This window comes from Hemiscyllium ocellatum, chromosome 10 (assembly GCF_020745735.1).
Source record: "Hemiscyllium ocellatum isolate sHemOce1 chromosome 10, sHemOce1.pat.X.cur, whole genome shotgun sequence".
In the NCBI taxonomy this organism is placed as follows: domain Eukaryota; kingdom Metazoa; phylum Chordata; class Chondrichthyes; order Orectolobiformes; family Hemiscylliidae; genus Hemiscyllium; species Hemiscyllium ocellatum.
Window position 1 is genome coordinate 48,988,439 of NC_083410.1, and position 27,452 is coordinate 49,015,890.

General features: G+C 40.7%; 1 protein-coding gene across 2 annotated transcripts; it reads left to right on the plus strand.

Annotated features, from left to right (window-relative positions):
- The first annotated feature begins 163 nt into the window (after nt 1-163).
- On the plus strand, nt 164-27,179 carry batf3 (basic leucine zipper transcription factor, ATF-like 3). 2 transcript variants are annotated; one of them, XR_009645077.1, is made up of 5 exons: nt 164-704; nt 817-921; nt 6,987-7,089; nt 9,354-9,540; nt 24,901-24,974. XR_009645077.1 is itself a non-coding variant. In XM_060830902.1 (3 exons), the coding sequence occupies exons 1-3, from the start codon at nt 630-632 to the stop codon at nt 25,111-25,113; spliced, it is 393 nt and encodes a 130-aa protein (XP_060686885.1). In that variant the 5' UTR covers nt 164-629; the 3' UTR covers nt 25,114-27,179. The 2 variants fall into 2 exon arrangements, 1 of the variants encoding a protein (XP_060686885.1); XM_060830902.1 differs by lacking the exons at nt 6,987-7,089; nt 9,354-9,540 and having other exon boundaries at nt 24,901-27,179.
- Nucleotides 27,180-27,452: the final 273 nt, after the last annotated feature.

Sequence of the window (27,452 nt, forward strand, 5' to 3'; positions counted from 1 at the left end):
CGAAACGTAGACTCTCCTGCTCCTTGGATGCTGCCTGACCTGCTGCGCTTTTCCAGCAACACATTTTCAGCTCTGACCTCCAGCATCTGCAGTCTTCACTTTCTCCTAGCATCTGTGGAGAGCAAAGAGTTAACATTTCGAGTCATATTAAACGTTAACTCTTTTCTCGCTCCAACCTGCAGAGTGTCTCCAGCACTTTCTCTTTTTACTTCAAATTTGGAGGGTGGCCCGTCAAAACAATGACTTTCAGTAGTTGTCTTCTTGCTAACGTTAATTAAGTTTGAATAGTCCTGTGAATTGGAGGCAGACCACCCGCGTTTTTTTTGAGATTCCTTCTTGCCTTAAAGATAAGCCACAGCACGTGACTTACTGCAATGTTGCGAGCACATTCCAAGAAGAAAATGTTTTCTGACAAAGTGAAACTCTCAGAACTGCTTTTAGTTTTATAATTGCATCACACACAAAAAAAAGGTTTCCTGAACTCAATTACGAGCAGCAGTTCTCGCCTCTAGATCTTAAGATCAGTTTCAATGGGAAATCCGGGTGTTTGATCGCAAGCTGCTCTCGAATCTCCTCTTGCATTCGGTTACTGCTGTCTCTCTTTGCACGTATGTGCTCACTTGTGTGTCATGTCTGAAGTAAACTCTCCAAGATTAATTGTGCATAGTCCAGCAAACGACAGCTCCACAGACCGGGAATCGCAGGTCAGTAGAAAATATGTTCCCAATCTGGTTGCAATTCCGCAGTGCCCCGGCTGACTCTCACTGTTTGTTCGAAAGCACGTTTTCAAATCAAAATCGCGTGTTTGAACTTTAGGACTTTGGAAGCGATAACAAGAGGCTTCGGAGAAGAGAGAAAAACCGAATTGCCGCGCAAAGAAGTCGGAAGAAACAGACGCAGAAAGCAGATAAACTACACGAGGTAAAATGCAAAGGAACAGATCTGGTAGTGGTTGGGCCTTTGAATTTTAACTCTTTCATAACACTATGCAAATAGTGATTAGCAATAAAACTAATTGACAGTGAATACGGTGCGGTTAGACATAACAAAATGTTATCAAAAATTAACTTGCACTTCTTGGCATTTTTTGATCCTTAGCTACGTAACCTTTAATATTAAAAACAAACTCTATTATGATTATCTGGTAGTCAGTTATTTAAGTAAATTTCATCAAAATTGTAAAGCTGAAACGTGAAATTTAAGTAGACAAAACAATATGCTGAGTTCATCGACTGTTTCTGAGATTTGCTTAAACATTTCCTGCTAACCTGAGGAATTTTCTTGCATCTGACTTACGGTATCCGGACTGCACATTTGCAAACCACATTATTTAAAGATTCGTGGGAGAGAGTCAAATGCAAATCGAGCTAGGATTCTGACTAATAAAACCTAAGATTGCCTTGTCCCTGTAGCTTAATTGACCTGATTCGCCCCAACTATAGATGTGACCGTTTGGGGCAAATGTTCACAGCTACATCATTCGTACTCAGTAGTCAGTTAAAATATCCTGAGCTCTTCACACCTTCTGTATCAGTTTATACAAGCCTTGTCTTCTCTGATTCCTTATCCAGCTTATAGTATTTATTCAAAATTATACACTCAAATGTAACACTGCCTGGCAATAACGTTAACAAGTTAGTTGGAATTGTGAAGCATATAGTCCTATTTCCTTTGTGGATTTCACAAAAATGCAATTTCTTAGAAATGTATGCTGATCAGAGTGATATCTTCACTGATGCAGGACTCGTTTTTTTTAATCTTTTTCGCTTTTGTAACCATGTGAATCATTTCAAGATCTGCTTAAGCATGGGTTACAAATAGTATATAGTTTAACATAAGATACGCCCACAATCAATATGAAAACCTTATTATTCTTGTTAATCATTCTTGGACATTAATGACAAAGTTGGCAGTCAGGTTCAATTAGGAAAGCAAATGGTGTATTTGTCTTCATCACAGAAGTATTGGAGAATAAAGTAAAGAAATCCTACTGCAATTATATTGGACTTTCATGGGACTGCAGTTTTGGTCTCCTTAACTAAAGAAGGATTTACTTCCCCCTAGGAATGCAGCAAAGGTTTACCTCTGACTTAAAAATCAAGGTCATTATATTTGTAGACCTAATTTCTTTGTGAAGTATTAAAACATGTGGCAGTGTTAATTAGTGGTTCATTGCTTTAGTAACAAGGAATTCTGAATATTAATCTAAGTAGGACATTTTTATATACCACTTCCACAGAAATTAGAGCACAGAAAATGATTATTTAGCTCATCTAGTCCATGTTGCGTTCAGTTTTCCTGTCATGTTTCTCCATCTCAGTTTGTCAACATATTTCAAATTACTTCCCATATATTTGTTTAACTTCCCCTTAAATGTCTTGAACCTGTTTCATTGAACCATTTCTGTGATGTGAAAAGTTCCATATTTTACCTATTCACTGAACAAAAAGGTTTCTCCTAAATGTCTTTTCGGTTACTGGCTTATTCTTAATTTTGGTTGCCACAAATTTTGGAAGCTTTTTCTTCATATTAGAATTAGGTTTATTGTAACATGTATTCAAGTACAGTGATGCAGGAGTACTGTGAAAAGTGTACAAATTTGCAATTCTTTAGTGCCATCTTAGGTACAAAGGTACCTAGGTACAAAATCTTATGTATAAAGGAGAAAATAAAGAAATAAAATTAAAAGTTTAGCATTACAGTTTTTCTTAAGTGCTTAGCCATGGGCATCCACCCCAGAGACCATCACCAGCATGAGTCCCTTCGCTGTACTATGCTACAGAACTCTGTTGCTATTCTTCAATGCCATCTTGCCTATTCCAATGATGTCGCTGCCATGAGATCACACTGGGATGGATGCTATCCACAGAATGTAAGTAATGTTAACATTTTTTAAAAAGCAGAGAAAGAAACAAAGTATAAAAGCAGGTGAAGGTGATGAGTCTGCCCGGAGCTGGGCTCCATCTCCAATCCATGCTGTGCTGACTCTGGTCCATGCTGGGCTCCAAATTGGGATCTACACAAGGCTTCACCACAAGTTCGCACTGGACTTCTGCATTGTCTACACTGGTAAACCCTTTAACACATTTAATAATGTTGGTCAGGTCACTCCTCGCCCCTCTCTTTAAACAAGGAAAGATGCCAAACGCAACCACCACACCAATCTTTCCCCATGTTATGATCTCTGAGGCCTTGTTAGTGCATGGGAGGGTAGCCTGCAATGTAGCACAGGATAGAGTTGCTAGTTAGATCATAATTGTGAAGCTTCCTTTGTCTTCAGAGCTACTTTTGATAAATTCCAATCCATCAGAAAAAATCTACTAATTGGCTGTCTATTTACTCTTTCTTCCATTATAACATACTAACTGAATGAATAAGACCATAAGACATAGGAGTGGAAGTAAGGCCATTCGGCCCATCGAATCCACTCCGCCATTCAATCATGGCTGATGGGCATTTCAACTCCACTTACCAGCATTCTCCCCGTAGCCCTTAATTCCTCGAGACATCAAGAGTCTATCAATCTCTGCCTTGAAGACATTTAGTCCCAGCCTCCACTGTACTCTGCGGCAATGAATTCCACAGGCCTACCACTCTCTGGCTGAAGAAATGTCTCCGCATTTCTGTTCAGAATTGACCCCCTCTAATTTTAAGGCTGTGTCCACGGGTCCTAGTCTCCTCGCCTAACGGAAAAAATTTCCTAGCGTCCATCCTTTCCAAGCCATGTATTATCTTGTAAGTTTCTATTAAGTCTCCCCTTAATCTTCTAAACTCCAATGAATACAATCCCAGGATCCTCAGCCGTTCCTCGTATGTTAGACCAACCGTTCCAGGGATCATCCATGTGAATCTCCGCTGGACACGTTCCAGTGCCAGTATGTCCTTCCTGAGGTGTGGGGACCAAAACTGGACACAGTACTCCAAATGGGGCCTAACCAGAGCTTTATAAAGTCTCAGTAGCACAACGGTGCTTTTATATTTCAACCCTCTTGAATGAATTTGTTCTGCTAATAGGTTATCAATCTGAAACATTAACTCTGCTTTTCTCCAAATATTTTGCTTGTCTTGCCTAGTATCTTCAGTGGTATTTTTTCATTTCTGCCGTTTATTTTTATGTTCAGTTAATTTACTGTTTGATTATTTAATAAATAAGGCCTCACTTCAGTTATTTTTCTCTGAAAACTTATCATTCTTCAAATTTAGACACCTTAAAAGATGTAACATGACAAGTCTTAAACTTTTAATTATGCACATGTATCTTCTCTTACTTTACCTATGTAAAATCAGAACAAAATACATTTTCCTTAAAGGGTATCTTTAATATTGTAGTATAGATAAATGCATAATCAATATTGTTATAGAAGCAAAGGAATCTCCCACTTCCGTAGCTCATTTAGAAATATAATTTTTCCAGTCCTTAATGGAATGTGGCCATTACCTGCAAGACCAGCATTTGGGAATTCCAGAATTTAACCCCACAACAGTGAACGAACACCAATATATTTCTTAGTCACAGTTGTTTGTGTAATCTGGGGAAAATTTGCAGGTGGTGGTGTTCCCATAGTGATAATACTGTCCTTGTTCTTCTTGGTGATCCTCTTCTTGGCATTTCTCTATGGATACAGATTTTAGGAATATTATCCTCATTGGTTCCAGGCCTGCAGTTTCTCCAACAGTAGGTACAGGATGAAGGTGTTGTCACTGCTGAGAACAATTGAATTGATACTTCTCTTCCAAGCTGGTTCTTGACTTGCAAAGATCACTGTAGCACTCCTACTATAGCATCTCTAAGCATCTATCGCTTCTCACTGTCAGTGGTCAATGTGACATGCAGAGGAACTTCTTCAAGGAGTTCTTTGTGTGTCTGGGGCAACAATAAAAGAAGGGCAATATATTCCAGTCTTGATGGTGTGTGAAAACAGGGAGGGAGGGATCTTATAGCTGGTGGTGTTCTGGTGTTGATGATGGTGCTTTTTACCTTCCAAGTGATGGACATCATAGATTTGGAAGTTGCTGTTAAAGGAATTTTAGAAAGTTTCTGCAGTGCATCTTCCAGCCAATATGCATCAGTGTTAGAGGAATAACTGTTTAAGGTTGTGTATGAGGTATCGAGCAAGAAAGTTGCTTTGTTCTTAATGGTCCTGAGATTCGTGAATGTTGTTTAACTTCATCAGGCAAGTCGGGAGTATTCAGTGACACCCCTATCCTGTTTCCTGTGGATGGTGGACAGGTTTTAGGGAATGAGAAAATGGATTACTCACACAGAATTATCAGTTTCTGATCTGCTTGTGTGGCTGGTACAGAGCAGTAGAGTCATAGAGATGTACAGCATGGAAACAGAACCTTCGGTCCAACCCATCCATGCCGACCAAGTATCCCAACCCAATCCAGTCCCACCTGCCAGCACCTGGCCCATACCCCTCCAAACCCTTCCTATTCATCTACCCGTCCAAATGCCTCTTAAATTCTGCAATTGTACCAGCCTCCACCACATCCTCTGGCAGCTCATTCCATACGCATATCACCCGCTGCGTGAAAATGTTGCCCCTTAAGTCTCTTTTATATCTTTCCCCTCTCACCCTAAACCTATGCCCTCTAGTTCTGGACTCCCTGACCTCAGGGAAAACACTTCACCTATTTATCCTATCCATGCTCCTCATAATCTTTTAAACCTGTATAAGGTCACCCCTCAGCCTCCGCTCTAGGAAAAACAGCCCAACCTGTTCAACCTCTCCCTGTAGCTCAGATCCTCCAACCCTGGCAACATCCTTAAGTCTTTTCTGAACCCTTTCAAGTTTCACAACATCTATCCAATAGGAAGGAGACCAGAATTGCATGCATATTCCAACAGTGGCCTAACTAATGTCCTGTACAGCTGCAACATGATCTCCCAACTCCTGTACTCCATACTCAGACCAATAAAGGAAAGCATACCAAATGCCTTCTTCACTATCCTATCTACCTGTAACTCCACTTTCAAGGAGCTATGAACCTGCACTCCAAAGTCTCTTTGTTCAGCAACACTCCCTAGGACCTTACCATTAAGTGTATAAGTCCTGCTAAGATTGTGCAAACTATACGCAAACAGTCGCGAGGCTGGAATCGAACTTGGGTCCGTGGCTCTGTGAAGCAGCAGCAGTGCATCAGGCAGCTGAACGATTGGACTCGTTACTAAATATATACGAATTATGTTTGAAGCTTGTTCTTACCATATAATACACCACCTGTGAGTTTCTTAGAAATTTTCCAAAAGGAATGCCTGGGCAGGCATTGATTCTGTAGATTATACATGCTTTTAAGCAGTGTGAGATGTAATATGTTTTGCACCTTTGGGAATTGCTTCGGCAAGAAGGTGTAATCCTGGACAGATTGTCTGCATTGGTAGGCTGGTCTTGTAATATTTCTACTGCGTTGTGTGTGAGACCAGCTAAATTACACAAAGGAGGAAGATTCCAGACATTAGCTCCTCGAGCTGAACCAATTGTTTTGTTATCAATTTGTTTTCTGATCTTTACTTCTAACAAGATCATGATAAACCAATTTTTGGAAGTCCAGGTACTGCCCACTGTGGCACCTAGATACACAGGAATTGGGTTGTGTACCAACCAGGGAACATAAAGGAAAATATGAAGCCTATTGCTGGGCTTTGTGTGGTTGGATGAAAATAGATTTAAATTGTTCTTTGGAATGGCTTAAGTCTTCATCTTTAGCAGTAAAGACTCATTTCCCATTTGTGCTCGGAATGATCTGCTTCTTCAATTGACTTAGCTGATATAGTTCATTTTAATCTCTTCTAGGACAAATAGCCACTTGTACTTTGACCACATATATAAATGCTTAATTCTTTCTTACGCACCCCCATGGAATGGACGGCATTCTCTCATTCATATGCAAATTAGTAAGCACGAATGATACATGAGGATCACAAAACTTCACTCCATTGAGGTCAATTTTCCAGCACCACTGTTGCTAATTTGTCTTCACAGGAAAACCAATACCATACGTGCACTCCCCTGATGCATGTTGTGCCAAACAGTTTGGTGGGAGTAATAGTGAGAGTGCAGGGAATATCCATCAGAAGTACGCATGGTAAGTAGATCATGAAATCAGTCGCCCTGACTTTGACTTTGTACCAGTGGGTGTATATTTAGCAACAGGAAGGTACCTTACCAGTGCTGCAACAAGAATTATCAAAAGGTTAGTAATTAATTGATTGAGCAATAGCCAGCAGCAATGTGTCGAGAAGCTAGGCAGAGCCAGATACAAAAATTATTGACCCTAGTCCCACCACCACCACCCCTACCAGGTTTAATCCCCCATTCATATTCTTCAAGTGCCAACAATTGGGAACCATAGCGATAGTGGGTTTAACTGTTTTATATAGGTCTATCCAAATCTCTTGATTCTTGTGGCCCATTGCCTCAATATGTAAAGCCCACTGATAGTGAAGCCATTGAAAGCTCAGGTTGCAGTATGATGCACTTTACAACCAGAGCTTTGTCACACAACTCGGTTGTTCATTTTATGCAACTAGCTCTTCTCCTGTGAACCTGACCGTATGTAATTTGCAGACAGCAGTAGCTTCCAAATTACTTGAATCTCTCAACGAAGTCATAGAGATCTACTGCACTGGAAAAGACCCTTCAGCTCATTGAGTCCTTGCCAGTCAAAACTAGCACCTATTTTCCAACACTTGACCCAAAGCCTTTGCTTTGGCATCGCAAATGCACTTCTAAGTACTTCTTAAATGTTATGAAGATTTCTGCGCCTATTACCCTTACGGGCAGTTTGACATAGGGAGTGAAGAGGTATTTGAGGTTTTGGCGGGTTCAAAAAGGGACAGAATCCCAACTTCGGATGAGTTGTATCCTAGACTGCTATAGGAAACAAGGGAGGAAATTACAACGGTCTGACCAAATAGTAAAATGGTACTAAGGGAGATGCCAGAGGACTAGAGAACAGCTAATGTACTTTTCAAGAAGGATCTTAGAGTTAAACCAGAGAATTACAGAGCAGTAAGTCTCACATCAGTGGTAGGAAAACTGTTAGTGAAAATTCTGAAGGAGTGTATTAATCTCCATTTGAAGAGGCAAGGTTTGATTGGGAATAGTGAGGATGGCTTTGTCAGAGGGAGGTCATGCCTAACACAGTTTCATATAATTTTTCAAAGTGACCAGGTGCCTCGATGAAGGTATTGCAGTTGATATAGTCTATTTGGATTTCAGTAAAGCCTTTGACAAAGTCCCACATGGGAGATTGAGAAAGAAGGTGAAAGCATATAGGGTCCAAGGTAACTTGGCAAATTGGATCCAAAGTTAGCTTAGTGGTAGGAGATAAAAGGGGGTGGTAGAAGGTTGTTTATGTAGCTGGAGGCTGGTGTCCAGAAGCATACCACAAGGGTTGGTGCTGAGTCATCACTGGTTGTGATATATATAAATGATTATAGAAGAAAATGTGAGAGGAATGAAAAGAAAATTTGGAAATGACACAAAGATTGGGTTGTTGATAGTGAGGAAGATGGTGTTAGATTACAGGAGGATACAGATGGATTGATCAGATGAGCAGATCACTGGCAGAAGGAATTTAACCCTGAAGGGTGTGTGGTGATGAAATTTTGGAAGAAGTAACAACACAAGCAAGTATTCAATGAATGGCAGGAAACCAGGAAGATTAGAGGGATACATGTCCATAGATCACTGAATTTGACAGGACGTGTTAATAGTTAAGAAAGTATATGAGAAACTTGTCTGCATCGGTCGTGGCATAGATTGTAAGAGTAGGAAGGTAGTTGGAGCTGTGAAAAACTTTGGTCAGGTCACAGATGGAGTGCATAGTTCTAGTACCCTCACAGTAGAAAGGATGTGATTGCACTGGGATGGGGGGAGAGCAGATTTAGCAGGATGTTGTGTGAAATGAAGCAGGTTAACTATGAGGAGAGGCTGAATAAGCTTGGGTTGTTTTCTTTGGAACAGAGAAGGCTGAGTGGGGAAGTGACTTTTGAGGTGTGTAGTATTATAAGGGGCATGGACAGGGTGATTAGAAAGCAGTTAAAGGGTGAGTTACATGGATGTCCTCACCGCAGAAGTCAAAATGCAACCTCAGGACAGGGAGAAGATGCTAAGGCCAGTGTAAATTTATTTGAATTTCCACTGTTGATGAGGTCCCACATGGGTGACTGATAAACAGTGGCTGTGAATGTGACTGTCGCCATGAATGTATACAAATTTGAGTATCTCCAGCCTGGGTCTTGCAACATTCATAATATCTCCCAGTTTGTTTTCCACTGATACCTAGGAGTGGTCACTGAGGCTCTGTATTCCAACAGGTCTTAACACCTTTCACTCTTTTGCCAGATAGAAGAAGGTAGAACAAGCACATAGCTACATGAGGATTCAGGCTTCCCTATGGTACAAAACATCATTGACTCCATGCATACTGCTTCGTGGGTGCCGTATGTCAACCGTAACATGCATTGAATGGATTTCACTCCCTCAACTTCCAGCTGGTTTGCAAGCAAACGCAACATGCAGTCTCATGCAGGTCAGTGGCCGGTGTCCTGGCCACAATCCACTTGGCCATGTACAGTTAAGCTGCAAGGACAATTTGGAGGGCAGCTACAATGCTAACTAGAAGAATAGAATCAAAGCATGATTACAGCACTGTAATTTCACCCCGATCTCTATATTGGCTCTCTGCAGCAGGACCACCCTTTCCCCATAGGCCAGCACTTTTTTCTACATCTACGAATTCAGTGCAAGTTTTAAAAGTTAGAATCCACCTACATTACACAATTAGGCAATGCATTCCTGATCCTTGCCACTCACTGCATATTTTCTTATGCCACCATTACTACTTAATCAGTGTTTTAAAATTGATGTCCTCTGGTTCTCAACCCTTCTGCCAATAAGAACAGATCTCCCTAACCATAAGACATAGGAACTGAATTAGGGCATTCAACCCACTGAGCTGGCTCTGCTCTGCTATTCAATCATAACTGATCTGTTTCTCAGCCATGTTTTCCTGCCTTCTCCCTATAATCTTTGTTCCCCTTACTAATCCCAACACTGACCCCTGCAGGACTCCACTAGTCTCCACTGGCGGCCATCCTGAAAAAAAACCTTTAACCCTATGCTCTGACTTCCTCCAGTCAGCCAATCCTCTATCCATGCCAGTACCTCGCCCCTAATACCATAGGCTTTTATTTTACTTAGCAGCCTCCTATGCAGAACCTTGTTACAGGCCTCTGGAAATCCAATAGGTCATATTCTCTAGCTCTCCTTTGTCTAACTTGATTGTTATCTCCTCAAAGAATTCTAACAGATTTGTCAGACAAGACTTTACCTTGACAAAGCCAGGCGGATGCAACTTTTTTTTTGACCATCTACTTCCAAGTATTCCACAATCTTATTCTTAATAATAGACTGTAAAATCTTACTGAGGACTAAAGTCAGGCTAACCAGTCTAAAATTTCCTGTCTTCTGCCTCCTTCACTTTTTAAACATGATGTTACATTAGCTATTTTCTAGTCCTACTCCAATGATTCCTGAAAGGTCACCACCAAAGCCTGTACAACCTCCTCAACTATATCTTTTAAGACCCCTGGAGGAGTAGTCCATCTGGTCTTAGTGATTCACCCACCTTCAGACCTTTCAGCAGTAATGGCAACTGCATTCTCTTCCACCCCCTGATTCTCTTGAAGCCCTGGTATGTTGCTGCTATCTTCTACTAGTACCTAGTTCCTCTGGCATTTCTTTGTTCCCAATTACTTATTTGCATTTTCCATTATGTTTTCCATTTTGCATGATATTTTCCAGTGTCCATTTAGATAAAAACTAAAAACTTGTGCAATCTTCTTTTATATTGCTAGCTTACTCTCATATTTCATCTTTTATCCCTCCCTTTATTGCTTTTTAAAATGATCTTCTGCTGGTTGTTAAAGGCTTCCCAAAAATCATCTTCGCATTGTATCTTTCTTCTTGGGATGAATTTCTGCTGAGCTCCCAAATTACCCCCCAAAACCCCTGCCATTGCTCCTCCACCATTTTCCCGACTAGGCTCCTCTTCCAATCAACTCTGTCTGGCTCCTCCCTCATGTCTTTGCCATTGCCTTTACTCTATTGTAATACCATTCTATCTGATTCTTAGCTCCTTCCTCTCAAACTGCAGGGTGAATTCTATCATATTGTGGTCACTGCCCCCAAGGGGTTCCTTCACTTTCGACTCCCTAATTAAGTCTGCCTCATTAAACATCACCACATCCAGAATTGCCAGTTCCCTAGTGGACTCTACCATGCTTTTGCAAAAAACATGTTATAGACATTCCACAACTTCCTTCCTTGAGATCTGCTACCAACCTGATTTTCCCAGTTAACAACACATTGTCTGGCCTGGCATCTTTATGTTAGCCACTCTGTCCCAACTCCTTATTTTCCAAAGCCTCTATCAAATCTCCTGTTAATCTTTCCTTCACAAAGGAGAACAGCCCCACCTTCTCCATTCTAGCCATGTACCTAAAGTCTCTCATCCCTGGGACCATTTTCATAATTCATTTTTGCATTTTCTCAAAAGCCTTTATGTCTTTCCTAAATTGAGGTGTACAATTAAAATTTTACAGCCAGACAGCTGAGGAGTCAAATTAGGAAATAATTCTTCATTCATTGGAAATTTGGAGCTCTCTCTGCTGCAAAAGGTAATCCTTGCCACGTCAGTTTCTAATTTTCAAACTTAGACGATGTCATGATCACTGATCACAACCTCAGGTCGCCTATGGATATTTTAAACTTGCATTCCAATTTTTTTTTAAAATGGACTAATAGAGCAAAGATAACTTTGCATATAAATCCGGTGGCTACCTGGAGAGAAATTCTGGAATGTTACACGTGTACAGATTCAGGAAAACTTAAAAAGATGAAAAAAAAGAGAGAACACTAGGATGACTGCTCACGCCCCCTCTCAGTGAAGAGTCATTTCCTTCAGAACAGGTTTATGCTTTACCCTTTCAGGGATATACAGAAAATATGCTTAAAAAATGTGGGTTAACTAATCTGTGTTAGTAGCTTGGCATCCTAGTGTGGACCTGTGTGCTATGAAAATCACAACTTTGAGACAGCCATTAAACACCCCCGCACCTCAGGTATAAAAGGAGAGTAGGCACTCTCTGACTGAGTGTTGCAAGGGCACCAAAGAATTTCAATTGACATGCAAACCAAGAAGCTTGAATTTATAGTCAGTTATACAGCATGGAACCAGACCCTATGCTCCAACTCATTTGAGCAGAGCAGATATCCTAAACTGACCTAGTCCTGCTTGACAGCATTTGGCTCATATACCTGTAAACCCTTCCTATTCATGTACCCATCCAGATGCCTTTTAAATGTTGTAATTGTACCAGCTTCCAGCACCTCCATTTGGCAGCTTGTTCCATACACGCACTATCCTATGCGTGATAAAGTTGCCCCTTAGGTCCCTTTTAAATCTTTTCCCCCTCACCTTAAACCCATGCCCTCCAGTTTTTGTCTCCCCTACTCTGGGAGAAAAAGACCTTGGCTATTCACCTTATCTATGCCTCTCATGATTTGATAAACATCTATAAGGTCACGCATCTGCCTCCAATGCTCCAAGGCAAAACACCCCAGCCTATTTAACCTCTCCCTATCTTCCTATTTACCCTCTCAAGCTCTCCAGTCCCAGCAACATCCTTGTAAATCTTTTCTGAACCCTTTCAAGTTGAACAAAATCTTTCCTATAGTTTGGAGACCAGAACTCTACACAAAAGTGGTCCAACCAATGTCCTTTACAGCGTCAACATGATGTCCCAACTCCAATACCCATTGCACTGACCAATAAAGGCAAGCATGCAAACATCGCCTTCACCTCCCAATTTGACTATTTAACTACCAATGTCAATGCTTCTGTTAACAACTGTTGTAATGCCTCAATGTTCTTCTGTCTAGTCATCAAAGTAACTTTGAGGCTAACTCATATAGTTTTAAGCTTTTATCTTTTTCTTTGGGATTATTTATTATTCATAATATGTATATTGCATCACTATTTCTTCTTGCGTTTAGTAACTAATAAACTCTCTGTTCTCAAGCAAAAACAGAAATTGCTGGAGGAACTCAGCAACAAGCATCTGTGGAATTGAAACGGTTAGCATTTTGAGTCCAGTGACCCTTCTTCAGAGCAATCTCTTCTGTTTGATGAAGAAAACCTGGTTAAATTGGATCATGTGAAATCCTAAATTCCTTTGGTTTGGGAGAAAGACCTCCACAAGGGAAAGGAACCTTTTAAAATTAAACTTGTTGCAGTCAACTGAGCAGTCAGTTGGTAAAAGGAGACCAAGTTCGCCCCTCCTCAGTTGGGAGCTTAACAATTTGGGGTTTCACATCTGAAGCCATAATAAATTGGGGAACCTTGCTCTGGGACTGGTTGTAACAATAGATGGACTTTTAGTAGCCAAGATACTAAAAGATGTGTGGCAAAGCCAGATATATGGAGTTAAATTGCAGATTATCTGTTTTTATTTCTCAAAGGGTTAAAAGACCTACTCCTGTCCCTAAGTACCCAAACACCATCTGGTAGCCACCATTGCTGATCCTAAGTTTAATTATATTTATATTTAAATCACCATTTGTAGTGGTAAGGTTTGGAATAGTCGTCTAGGTCTCTAGATTACTAGTTTAGCAACATACTTACTATGCTACTATACCCAATTGTAGTGCACTTGCCAATATACCGAGCATTTTTGTGTACGTTCCTATTAGCATCTTTCTGTAGGCTGTTTCACCCACCTTCCTGTCTGAATCCTCTCAAACAGAGTATATGTTGTCTGCCAGTCTGGTATCTAAGTTACCTTTTATGACTTGCCTTGGCTTTAACCCAATCCAACCCACCCAATTACTGGAGGAAGAATGCCTCATCTTCCGCCTTGGGATTCTTCAACCACACAGCATCAACATCAACTTCAGTAATTTTCAAATTCCAACTCTTCTCTCCACTCCCCCCCCCACCCCACACCCCACACCCCCTTACCCAAGATCCAGTCCTCCAACTTGGCACCACCTTCTTGACCAGTCTTACCTGTCCATTTTTCTTCCTACCGGTTCATTCCACTCTCCCCACCAACCTATCACTATTACGCCCCCACCTCCTTCCACCTATGGTCTTCCCAGCTACTTTCCACAGCCCCACCCTCACCCCCTATTTATCTCTCAACCCCCTTCCCCCTCCACATTACTGATGAAGGGCTTATGCCCGAACCATTGACTCTTCTGTTCTTTGAATGCTGCCTGACCTGCTATACTTTTACAGTGCCACACTTTTGACTTTAACCCAATCATACCCTATTACCTCATTATATATGGATATCTGAACTATCCTCTACAATATTTAAACTGGTGGCTGAGAGTGAGAGCATGTGAGGGTGCTCTACCTTCATTAATACAAAAGCAAAATACTACAGATGCTGGAAATCTGAAATAAATGCAGACAATTTGGGTAAAACTCAGCAGGCCAGGCAACATCTAAGAGAAACAGAGTTCTGATAAAGGATCATTGACCTGAAATCTGAAGATTTTTCTCTGCACTGATGTTGCTTGATCTTTCTCTTCGATCACTCCCTGGCCAGGTTGCCATTCTTGTGTATCCGAAATTAAAAATGCACAAGCTTGGGTGGTAAACCATCACATAACCTGTCCTACAGGTGAGGGAGAAATCAATGAGTGAATGTCTTGTTGGATGATGTGTTGACATGGTTGCTAACCTGACCATCCATGCAAGCTATGTTGTAGGTCAGTGGCTTGTACTGTACGGGTGAGGCAAAAGTTTAAAAGTTACTTTTGAATTATCATCATTGAAAAATGAGTCTTGGAGTGTTGTGAATTGACCAGCTTGTAAAGCTAATGGTACAATTGTAGGATTTGATATTTGAAGGTGAAGTCATTAACCATGGGCATTTGTGTGATTGACCTTGCAACATTACATCCACCTTGGGGCTAGACTCCTGACATTGATCATGGCCATCTGCTCCCATTGTCCTGTTAACGAGTCTATCTACCTGGCATCTTGACCTCTTAGCGCCAGAGGATTTTTCTGCTTCTCTGCCACTAGGGAGTTCAAGACAGCATCACAACACCTTGCATGATATTTTTTGCATTATTGAATCATAATTCACTGTATTTTCTGCCTGCATTTTCTGTAAACTGCCAATTCAGAATACGCCTGACCTTTGAGTTACCTGCTGAATTGACCAAGCAAGGTACTAGTATTGTACAAATGTGGACTCTACCCGAGAGACGCAGCCAATCAGCAATACATTTAACACTTTCTGTGATGTTATCAGGTTAATTATGCATTGTGATAACTGGGCTAGTTTCTCAGCCTTAGTGAGTGTGTAGTGGTGCTGTGGCTGACACTTGGCTACCAGTGCTGTATTCTGTGTCCTTCTGAGGCAGAAAGTCACCCCCGATATGGCAATAGTGCCTTGAGCTCCTGCTTCCCAACAACATATTCTAGTTGAGGTCACTAGTGAGTAAGATCCTTGAGTAACCAACTGGGCCATATATTTTCAGCGCTATGGAGAGGCATGTGAATTGTATATTTTTGATATATTAGTGAGTGAGCTAGGTATAAACTTTGGGTTTAAATCCAGTTTAGACAGTGTGGTAAAAATATTTCTCTGACATAATGGTGTAAATGAAATGAATGAATAAATTCAACTTGTATTTTACAAAAAATAAGTCAGCACAGCAACACAAAACTTACTTACCAATAAATTACAAAAATTTAGATTGTAAAACATGCATGAAATGCTAAATGCTTTTCTAGTTTTGAGATCCTGGTTATGTTATTGATTAGATTTTGACATTTGGGGGAAGTTTGAGTACTTGTCTTACACACTTGCAGCAGGAAGTCACACCCATTGTCAGTACTGCTGTGGTTTTTCCAATTTACACAGCCAGTGAGTGAGGTTCCCCATCATCAGAGACTAGGTACACTAACTTGAATATTCATTATTACTTGCTTCTCTCAATTAGAAGGTGAAGCTTTTCAAGGAAATTATGTTAATCCTGCAGTAGAAAACCAAATTAACAATTTACAGCCCCTAATTGCAATGAGTTGCTGTTCAGCAATATAAAAGATTGCAGATGATTCAACAATACTGCTGATCCTGGAAGTCCAAAATGAAAACAAAATGCTGGAAATATTCTGGCAATACTAACCGCATCTGTAGAGAGAGAGAAACAGAGCTAATGGGCAGAATTTAATGCAAATTTGAAATGAAGGTGGCATTTACTTGGGCAGCTGGGTGGGAGGTGGGGACCCTGCTATTCTAACTCCTGCCAAGGGTAGGCTGATGGATATCCTTGTTATGCCACTGCCAATTGAGACCCTTAACCAGGCAATAGCAACATGCATCATTCTTCTACAAAACACCGTACTCCTGTATTTTTGACATTATAATAATCACTTCCCACACCTCTGCTGTCTGACAAAAACCCACAAGCCAGTTGAAGCCATCCATATACATTCCGTATAATAGTTACCACTCCATAATGACTTGTTCAATCTACTTTCCAACTCCGCATCCCATACAGAGCAACAATCCTAAGCAACAGCTTTTGGATCAAGGAATGGAAAACATGAAAAACCACCAAGTTCCTGTTCTTACACTCAAACAAAAACCTTTCACTTTTGTAAATATATCCTCATTACACTTCTAAAATATCTGCTCTAATGTCTTCTTTGCTGTCAAACCTGGTTGTGAGACATACCAAGGGACAGCATTGCTCTTCTGTCTTGAGTAATTGACTCCTTGACTATAAATAGCCTCTGATGCCAGGGAACCATGACATTGATGACTACAGTCAAGGCGTTGCACTTTAATGTGGACAACACCGAGGCAAAATATAGCACAGAGGGATTGTGGTAAGGTCTGGCCAGCAGGCATCATTCTGCACTTACACCCACCTTGTGTGGGAAACTGTAGAATCACTGATGATTCCATACATTTTTGGAAGGAATGATGTATTTTGTTCTATGTATCAGCCTTTTGAGGGAGCACGCTGCCATTCAAGGCTGGAAGATATTCAATAGGCAGTTCACCTCTCCATTTTCTCTCCTAGCTCAGTGGTCGCTGAGAAAAAGGTGTAAACACACTGCCTCTTGTAGATTATTACTATCCTAGACAATGCTCGGTGATTTCATGGCAATGTTTCAGTCTATTGCAAACTTAGGAGATTGGATTACCAATGATGGAATGATCAAAAGGAGAGCCATACGATACATCCTATAAGATTGTGTCCCTGCGTGCAAAGCAACTTGGCAGAAGCATGCAAGTCACGGGTATCCCTGAAGTCATAACTAAACTGTTGAAGGGCTGAAGTGGTGATTACATTAGTCCAAGAGTGGTACAATGACGTGTTGAGGCTGGTGGTTTGCCACCACAGAGTTGTGTGGTTGAAGGATAGCGAGGAAGCTGGTGACCATGCGGGAATGTTGTGGTGAAGACGCAGTTGAATGATGGCCAGGACAAACAGTTCGCAGGTTGCACCTACCAAGTACCCGCTCTGACTCGCATGTCATATAAAACATAAGGAAGAAGAGCAGGAATAGACCAGTGGACCCCTGAAACTTGCTCTGCTATTTAATAAGAGCATGGCTGATACGTTTGTTTTTCAAATTCAATAAACCTGTCTGCCCTAATAACCTTTTGATTCTGTTGCCTAACAAGAATTTATCTACCTCTGCCTTAAAAAAAAATGTTAAAGTACTCCTCTTCCACACCCTCTACGACAGAGTTCCAAAGTTGCAGAACTTTCTGAGGGGAAAACAAATTCTCCTCCTCTCTGTCCGAAAAGGAAATTCTCAATTTTAAAACGGTGCCCCTGATTCTGGATTCACCCACAATAGGAAACATCCACAACAGCCAAACCTGTCTACCCTATCCTTACAAAACAACCTACTCATTCCAGAAATCAATCCCTTAAACCTCCTTTGAACTGTTTCCAACTTCTTTACTTGCTACATTAAATAAGGGGTCAAATCAGCGCATAGTATTCAAGCTGTCGTTTCACCAATGTAATGGAAACATAACACCCTTCATTTTATATTTAGTTTTTCTTATCATGAAGAAAGGCATCCCACCTGCATACTAACATTTTGTGACTCGTGCACTAGTGTACCAAGTTACCTCTGTACCTAAGAATTAATCAGGAATTTGTGTCATCTAGTTTCTGAGGGAAGGGGCGGAAAATTGAAAAGTGGCAATTAAATGAAGTGCAGAACTGAAGTACTGCCAATACTAGAAGCCTGAAAGAGAAACACAGGGAATGTTGGAAAAACTCAGGAGGTGTGGCAGCTTCTGTGGTTTTCTCTCTCAACATACGCTGCCATGTCTGCTGAGTTTGTCCAGCATTCCCTATATTTGTTAGCTCAATTCACCTTATTTATAACAATAGGATGCAAATGCTTGCAACTAAGGTAGTTGCTGCTCCATAGTGAGATTCTGAAGTTATCATTTAAAACTTTAGGGGAAAATTGAAAAAATGATTCTCAACACCAAGTTCATTCTCACTGTATTTTCCTACCTTTACCATCATTTCCCACACCGCACAAAGGAGGATACAATTCCACCTCAGTCTCTAATAATAGAACCTAGCATTTTCTCTCCTACTAACTAGATTTTAATTAATCTCCTATTTTGTCTCCTCCTCCTTAAATAGTGGGGTTAGCTTTGCTATCTTTCAATTCTTTTGTACCATTGCAGAATCATAGGAAATTCTGTAACATCAATTTAATACAGGTGTTACACTTACATCTTTGAAAACTTGAGGAGGAAAGCCATGACATCTTGGAGATTTGATGACTTTTAGTGCCTTTAATTTTCCAATATCTTTTTTTCTCATGAATACCAATTTCTGACTCATGCTAGCTTCTTAGATTCAGACTGTTTCCAGAATGTTTCTTGTGGCTAGTACTGCAAAGAAAGATACCAAGTATTTGTAAAATGGCTTTGCCATTTACTATTTCATTCTAAACTCTTGCTGTTTTTACTGAAAGGACCTGTTTATTTTCACTATCTTCCTTTTCATGTATCTGTGGAAAGATTTGCAATGTGTTTCTTGTCGGTTTTCACACATTCTTTTTCCCTTTTATCAATTTTGTAGCGAGATCAAAACAATTGCACGTGTAACAAGGGGAACAGAATAATGAACAAGCAATTTAAAAAATTGTAGGATGAGAGTAGTGTGGATCTTGCAGCTGCTCCTGAGTTGGAAGTTTTCCTTGAGATTTTCCTCTTTGGTTTTTCTAGAGCAGAAAATCTTTCATTTAAAATTTTTCTTGGAACTTTTATAGTCCAAAAGAAAAAAAAAGTGAGGGCGGAGAAATTGGATTACACAGGATTTGTTGGAGAGGCCTGTCCACGTATTTCTCTAGGCGTTGATGGCACTAGAGAGAGAATGCTTTTATTGTTGCACGGAACTCCAGGAGATTGACCTTTTCAACTTGTTTGTGGAAGTTTTGATATTAGCAGTTTAAATAATGGACCGGGATCAGGGATTGATATTCCTTTACTCCGATCTGGAGATTTGAAAGCTGACTGATAGAGAATTTGAAAAGGAAACTATTTTTCATTTGCTGGGAATTTCAGCTAAGTGCTTTTTTTTTACACGCTTGAAATTTAAAATCTGTGGTAAGGAAAGGGCAATTTTTTTTGAGGAGAAGTTCTTTTTAGAACTTCTTTTAGGCCTTCTCCTATAGGATATAGTTTTTAAGTACTCCCTACATTAGTGTTTGTAGACTAATTGCTGTCGACACACTAACTTGAGAAAATTGGGGTCTTTTCAGTCAAATCTAAGTGAGCAAATTTTAACGGGGAATTATGGCAGTCCATGGCTTGTTGTGTTCCTCCTGTCGGAACTGGAAGATTAGAGAACAGTTGACCATCCCTGGATGCTGTGTCTGCAGGAAGTGTTTTTGGATCCATCTCATTTCAAACTGCTTGGATTGGCTAGAGAGGCAATTAGAGTCACTGAGGAGCATGCAGGAGACACAGAGTATGATGCTTAATCGTTTTCGAGAGGTGGTTACATTGCAGATTCCGTAAGGTAGATGGCTGACTGTCAGAAGAGGTAAGAAGGTAGTTCAGGAGTCTCCTGTGGTTATTTCTCTCTCAAACAGATATACTGTTTTGGGTTCTATTCAGGGGGATAGCCTCTCAGAAGAAAAATGGTGGCAGCCAGATCTTGGGCACCAAGAATGAATTGTATATTAAGCAGGGTTTCTCAGTGTTCAAGAGGAATTGTTATAGGATACAGATAAAAGAATTGATTGGTGTAGACTGTTCGGAGCAAAAAGGATGACTGTCAAGTGGGAGGCTTTTAGAAGTGAAATAATGAGATTTCAGAGGTGTTATGTTCCTGTTAAATTGAAGGGTAAGGCTAGTAGGAGTAAGGGACAATGTATGAGTAAAGATATTGAGGCTCTATTCAAGAATAAGAAGGATCATTTATTAGGTATAGGCAGCTGGGATCAAGTGAATCTCTTGAAGAGTCTGGGATCTGGAGGATGGTTAATAATGTGCCTTTATTTAAGAGGCTGTAAGGAGAAGCCTGGGAACTGTAGACCTGTGAGTCTGACATCAGTGCTGATAAAGTTGTAGCATGGGATTCCTAAAGGGGATTTACATGCATTTGGAGAGGCAAGTACTGATTAGGGATAGTCAAAATGGATTTGTGTGTGGGAAGTCATGTCTCACAAACTTGATTGAGTTTTTTGAGCATGTAACCAAAAGGATTGAGGGCAGAGATGTAAATATTGTTTACTTGGACTTTAATAAAGCCTTTGACAAGGTTCCACATGATAGATTAATTAGTGAAGTTAGATCACTTTGGATTTAGGAAGAACTTGCTGATTGGATACAAAATTGGCTTTATGGTAGGAGACGGAGGGTGATGGTTGTTTTTTGGGATTGAGACCTGTGACCAGCGATGTTCCGCACGTATTGGTGCTGGGACCACTCTTGTAATTTATATAAATGATTTGGATGAGAATATAGGAGGCATAGTTAGTAAGTTTGCAGATAACATCAAAATTAGTGATATCGTGGAGAGTGAAGAAGGTTATCTAAGATTACAGAGAGATCTTGTTTTCAGAGGGTCGGTGTGGACTTGGGCCAAAGGGCCTGTTTCCACACTGGTAGGTAATCTTAAAAAAGAAATTGGGCATATGGGCTGAGGAGTGGCAGATGGAGTTTAAGTTGGATAAATGTATTTTGGTACAACAAACAAGGGCAGAACTTGTACAAATAATGGTAGGTCCTGGGTAGTGTTGCAGAACAGAGACAACTAGGGGTTCAGATACCTGATTCTTTGAAAGTTGCATCATAGGGTGGTTAAGAAGGCTTTTAACACACTTTCCTTCATTGCTCAGACCATTTGAGAATTGGTATTGGGACGTCATGTTGAGGTTATACAGGACATTGGTGAGGCCACTTTTGGGGTACCGCATTCTGTTCTGGTTGCCCTATTATAGGAAGATATTATTAAACTGCAGAGGGTTCAGTGAAAATTTACCAGGATGTTGCCAAAACTAGAGGATTTGTATCATAATGATGGGACGTATAGGCTGGGACTTATTTCACAGGAGCATAGGAGATTGGCGTTATAGAGGTTTATAAACTCATGAAAGGCATAGATAAAATGAATAGTAAAGGTCCTTTCACTAGAGTGGGTGAGTTCAAAACAAAGGGACATATTTTCAAGGTGAGAGGAGAAAAACTTAAAAGAGACCTGAGGGGCAACCTTTTCATATAGAGGGCGGTTTGTGTGCGGAATGTCAGAGGAAGTGGTAGATGCTGGCACAGCTACAACATTTAAATGACATTTGGCTAGGTACATGAATTGGAAAGGTTTAGAAGAATATGGGCCAAATGCAGACTGGTGGGATTGCTTTAGTCTGGAAACGTGGCCAGCATGGATGAGTTGGATCACAGGGTCTGTTTCCATGTTGTGTGAATCTGTGACTCTATAATAATGTCTGTTTTGAGGTTCTCTGCTCTCTGAACTACTTTTTGGTGTTGAGAAGGAATCACCGCTGAATAAAGATTTAAAGCATCTAGTGGAATATTTGGAGGAGTTGGAAAAAAATATATAAAACAGTGTTTTATAGAGGTAAATGTGGCCTCCTTGGCTATCTTTTAACTGAAATGGTGATCAAGGTCATCTCAGTTCACCCAGGCGATGGCCACAATATCTCTAACTCAATTTTCTGCTCTGTGGGTTTCCAAAAACTGGTGTAACAGCTTTAGCAGGGAGCTTTCACTTATTCAGCAGCTCCGAACCATCTCTCAGAAAGCATGGTTCAATAAAACCGCTTTAATTCTGGCTCTGCCCTGATAGATTAGCTCTTCATGAAACCTCAGTTACCCTTTGTTCAAGCTGATATTGAATGGTCTCTTCCAGACTTGCTGGAACCAAATTCCAGTTACCAACCTCAGTAATAATTTTGGCTATCTGTTTAAATTCTTTGCCTTCCTGGAGTCGCTGTATCTGTTTTAATTCAAGGCTTAGCTACAGTAAGCAAACGGACTTGGTCTCACAAACAAACAAAGCTTGTTTGGTGTGTTTTTTCCCTTTTTACCAAAAGCTGTCAGAAGTTCACAAATCATTTCCAGCTCAATTCAAAATTGATAAAATAAAAATAATGAAAAATCAGCAAGGATTCTAACAATGGTGCATCACCCCTGTTCCCTCACTGAGTGGGGAATGCATTGAGTTAACTGGTAGTCTCCTTTTTCTGATGTCAATGTAAAATGACTACCAACTGGACTTTTAGTAATGGAAATTGGCTACCTACTTTCTAGGAGCAGGTAACCTCTTCACTTTCAGTCCTACTGCCAATACACATCCCAAGGATTTTGCTGCCTATTTCACTGACCTGCCTCCACTGCTGTCTGGGGAATAGAATTCTACAAGACTTAGTGACCCCTTGAGGAATAAAACACCTGCACATCTCCATCTTCAATGAGAGATCCCTTATTTTTGAACTATTGACCCTGGTTCTAGTTTTTCCCAGAAGGGCAAATGTTAGTATTACATTAGGCAAGTCGTCTCCTCAGCAGCATATGCAGCATTGAAGGCAATGGAAAGAAAGTTCACTGGGCTGATTCCAGGTATGGGGAAGAGCTTGAGTTATAATGGGTTTGTACTTGTTGAAATATAAAAGAATGAGAGATTACCTGATTGAAATTGCAACATTTTAAGCAACGTGGGACAGGCTAAATGCAGGAGTCTCCCCTTGTAGGAGAGTCTAGGACTCGAGAGCATCACCCCGGAATAAGATGAGGAGGAATTTCTTCTTTCAGAGGGTTGTGAATCTGTAGAATTGTTCAGAGGATTGTAGAGTCTGGGACATTAAGTATGTTTAGATAGATAGATTTTTAATCAGTAAGGGAAACCAGGGTAATGGGGAAAAGGCAAGAAGGTGGAGTCAAGGATTATCAAATCCGCCATGATCTCATTGAATGTTAGAGCAGACTCGATGGGCTGAATGGCCTGCTTTTGCCTTTAGGTTTTATGGCTATAAAAAATTAAGTTTTTTTTTCTTTTTTCCTTTTGTATATTAGGTTTGATTAAGTAACAGTAGTTTTATGTCTTTGTTGGACATTACAGTTAACAGGTGTCTGTAGTATTAACCTGCTACAAGACATGAAAACTGGATGAATATCTGAAATAGAATTCCGTTTCTGCACATCCTGCTAGCGTGGGCATTCGGTCTCACTTGCCGCTAAAATGAGCATCTAGAAAGTTTAGTGAAACTTTCAAACCATATCTCCTTATCAACTAATCTCCAAGGAAGTACTGACTGAAAGTTTGTGGGCTCCATTCCTGATGGTTATGCCAGGAATGCACCATCAATTTTCTCCAGTGTTGTTCATTCTGGAGTTTGTAGTCAATGAAAGAGCACCCTTATTAACATAGCATTTGGGGTACCCACAAGTCCATGTCCACCAGCTTACCTCGTGTAGCTAGAATCTGTCAGATATTTAGAATTGGAGATTTGGGGTGGTCTCGGTAGCAATTCCAAAATTGCATGTGTTGCTCCCTGTTAAAGGGACTAATACTATACTACCTTCTGGGATGCAGTTCTTTCCCTGCTCAGATTGACATCCTCTACCCCACTCCCTCATTTCTCTTTCTAAAGGGAGGTGTGCATCACGTGACCGAACATCTTGGCTTCTAAACTGGCTCCATTATGGGTCAGAGAAGATAGAGACCACAGCACAGAGAATTTTGGCTTTACCTCCTTCAATATTCAGGTCTTGACATCCCTGAGCCTTTCCAAGGAGTGTTCACCAGAATTATATTTGGGGTCAACTGGAAAGGCTCAGGAAATTTTGAGTTTGAGCAAATCAGTAACCTGTTTTTCATAAGTGTGGATCCAAAAAATATAACTCAGAAATTGGGGAAGGTTCTGTCCTGTGAAACTACTTATTTCACTATTTTTATCTGTTCCCCTTTTAGTTTAGCTACCCCATCCCCCACTGCCTACCCTTCATTGTTGTCTCTCTCTACATTTTGTTTTTTTTCTCTGTTTGCATCAGTGAAACTTAATGATTAGCTGCTGATAATTAGCTAATGGTTATGATCTTACAATTTCTGTCTCTTTCTCAAAATTCTGTCAAATATTGCACACCTTTAGCACTACACTTGCAAACCACTTGCATGAAGGTATATACGTTTGATCGTAGCTAACCATTTCATTTGGATTCCAGCAAAGTTGCTGGAAGTGAGAGAATTCTCAGACAGCCTTGTCGAAATTAAGTTGAATGATAAATATACTTGAGTTTACCCTTTCTTTTGAGTTCTCCCTATTTAAGATGTGTTTCTCTTTTAACAGGAATATGAAAGATTGGAACAGGAAAATACTGCTTTAAAAAGGGAAATAAGGAAACTTAGTGAAGAAGTGAAACATTTATCAGAAGTGTTGAAAGATCATGAACGCATTTGCCCGCTGATACAGTGTACCATGAACTTTGTCACAATGCCTCGGCCTCACTCTGATGGACTCGCCAGCTGTTTACCACGTCGTGGTCAAAGCGAAGTCTCTTAAATGGCACTGAAATTGCAAGATTTTATTTTATCACGGAAGATTCTGATACATTGTCAAATGTTTGCATGTGTTTGATTGTTCTTTTTTGTAGATGCAGAGTTGTGAGGACATTATTTATGAGATGTTGGACCATATTTTGAACTACATGATGCTGCTGTGATCCTGTGCACTGTAATGTTGAGTCTAAAGACACAGACAAACTTATAGGGACATGAACAACATGGAGTATGGTGAGACTTGTGGAAGAATCTGACAAGAAGTTGGAAAGGACGAAAATGATGTTGCAAGCAATTCATTCTTTTATCCAGCTCCAGAGCGGTGTGGCAAGTTTTTCACTAGATGCCACTGCATTGCTAATTAATGGAAGTTGTTAAGTGCCTTATTATGCCACAATTCACCTCATCAATATTCAGATTCCTATCTTAACTAAATACTTGATGCCTAGTTTTTTGCAATGTATTTTTTTAAGGACGTCAGAGAGGTTATATGACAACTTCAGCTCGCTATTTGTCAGCAACATCTCAGGGCACACTCTATGCTCACCATATCCACAGACATTGACATCCAATATGCGCCAGTCTCTATGACTCCTAATAGCACATCTCCAATCCACTTACAAGACTCTTCACATCATTACTGCACCTCAGGCTGCACAGGCATCTGTCACTTCAATGCTGCTGCAAGTACATTGTACAGTCAGGGAAATGCACCCAGTTCATGGACTGGGCGAGGCTGTAGCTTCAACCTGTTTGCTTCCTGTTACAGTAATCACTCAATCGGAGCCTCTCTGAATGCTCTTAATATCCCTGTCTTGCACTGCTTTGCCTTCCCTTTTTGAACCGTGCTTCCTCCACCAGCGATACCAGGCTTACAGTGTTGCTGTATTGCTTTGCCATTTAGTACAGACACAATGTCACGAAAATTGTCATGGAAGTCAGCAATCCTCAGTTAAGATAATAGCTTTATCTCAGGGATCCCAGAACAATAAGTCAAGGGCAGCCTTCGATACCAGTCCACTGGCATGGACAGGGTCGGTCAACCATTGGGGGCCATCAAGGTGTAACAAGTGAGGAGCCAAATGTCAGGCGGGTCACCCACCTTGACTATCTCTATCCTACTGGTGGCTGTTGTCTTCCTGAATTGAGAGCGAGAGAGACAGGCATTAATGGAGATGAAAGCAGGTGACAAGCTTCGGGGAGGGAGCAGAGAGCTCGTGCTTTCAGAGATTGGAGTGGTTGAAAGTAAGTGGATGAGAGAAGATGTTGCAGGTACTTGAGAGTGGCAGAGCCTTGATGGGCATGGGTACAGGGATAGAGTGAATATGTGGTATAAAAGAGAGGCTGGTATCACTTATAATCACTGTGTGGAGAAGCACCTTCCTACAAAGCTGGGCCATTCACCAGATGGCTGAGACTGCACTGACCCAGGCTGCAACCCAGAGCAGTCTGGCATAGTGTGCTATCGTGGCTTCCTCTGCTGGTCCTGGTGGAAGAGGGCTGTGCACCACTCCTTCCAGTCGGACATACAAGTCCCAGCCCAGAATGTGGTACCCATTATTCCTTGTCTGTCATGTCCAAGGCACATGTCAGGGAGCATGCAGGGCAGCTGCCACTTGCCGTGCTCACCCTGGTGTACAGCAGCTTTTTAAAGACTCCAGTGTCAGGGATGAATGTCAATTCTAGGATATCCAGAGAACAAGTTGTTCTGTGAATTGTGCCAGGTAAAATGGGGCTCGAATTGACAAGAGGGATGCTATGGAGCAGGGTATGTAGTTAATGAGGCAATTTCAGTAAGACAGGATAAGAAACATGGCTGTACTGTAGTAAATAAACCCACCAAAAAAATCTCAGTACAATCATTCTGCTGAAAAATATGAAATTCAACCCTAGATATTTTAAAGTTTGCATATTGTTCAGAGAATATATTCCTCTCAAATCAAATGCAATAAGGTTAGCAGTTGGGTAGTCATGTAGGCAGAAGCTGACACATATCTTTATATTCTCTTGGTTTTTAAAATTTATGGTTATACAATTTAACAAGCTTTGTAGTGAACAGTAAGAAAGTCATATTTTTGGAAGACTTCACTCTGAAGTTTTTCATTTATTTAGTAAAGCTTTGCATACACTGGCCTCTTTCCCCCATGCTTCCCCTCTTTTAGCTATATTGACAATGTCATAATTTTTGAAGCTAGCAGATAATAATGTCTGCTCTGTCGTGAGAAAAAAACAAAACTGACCAAATTTCTTGTGGCTACCCGCGCCGAAGTGTTAAACTCCAGGGGAGTTTTATTTCCTCTAAACATGAAGAAAGCACATCATATCCTACACTGAATGAAGAAA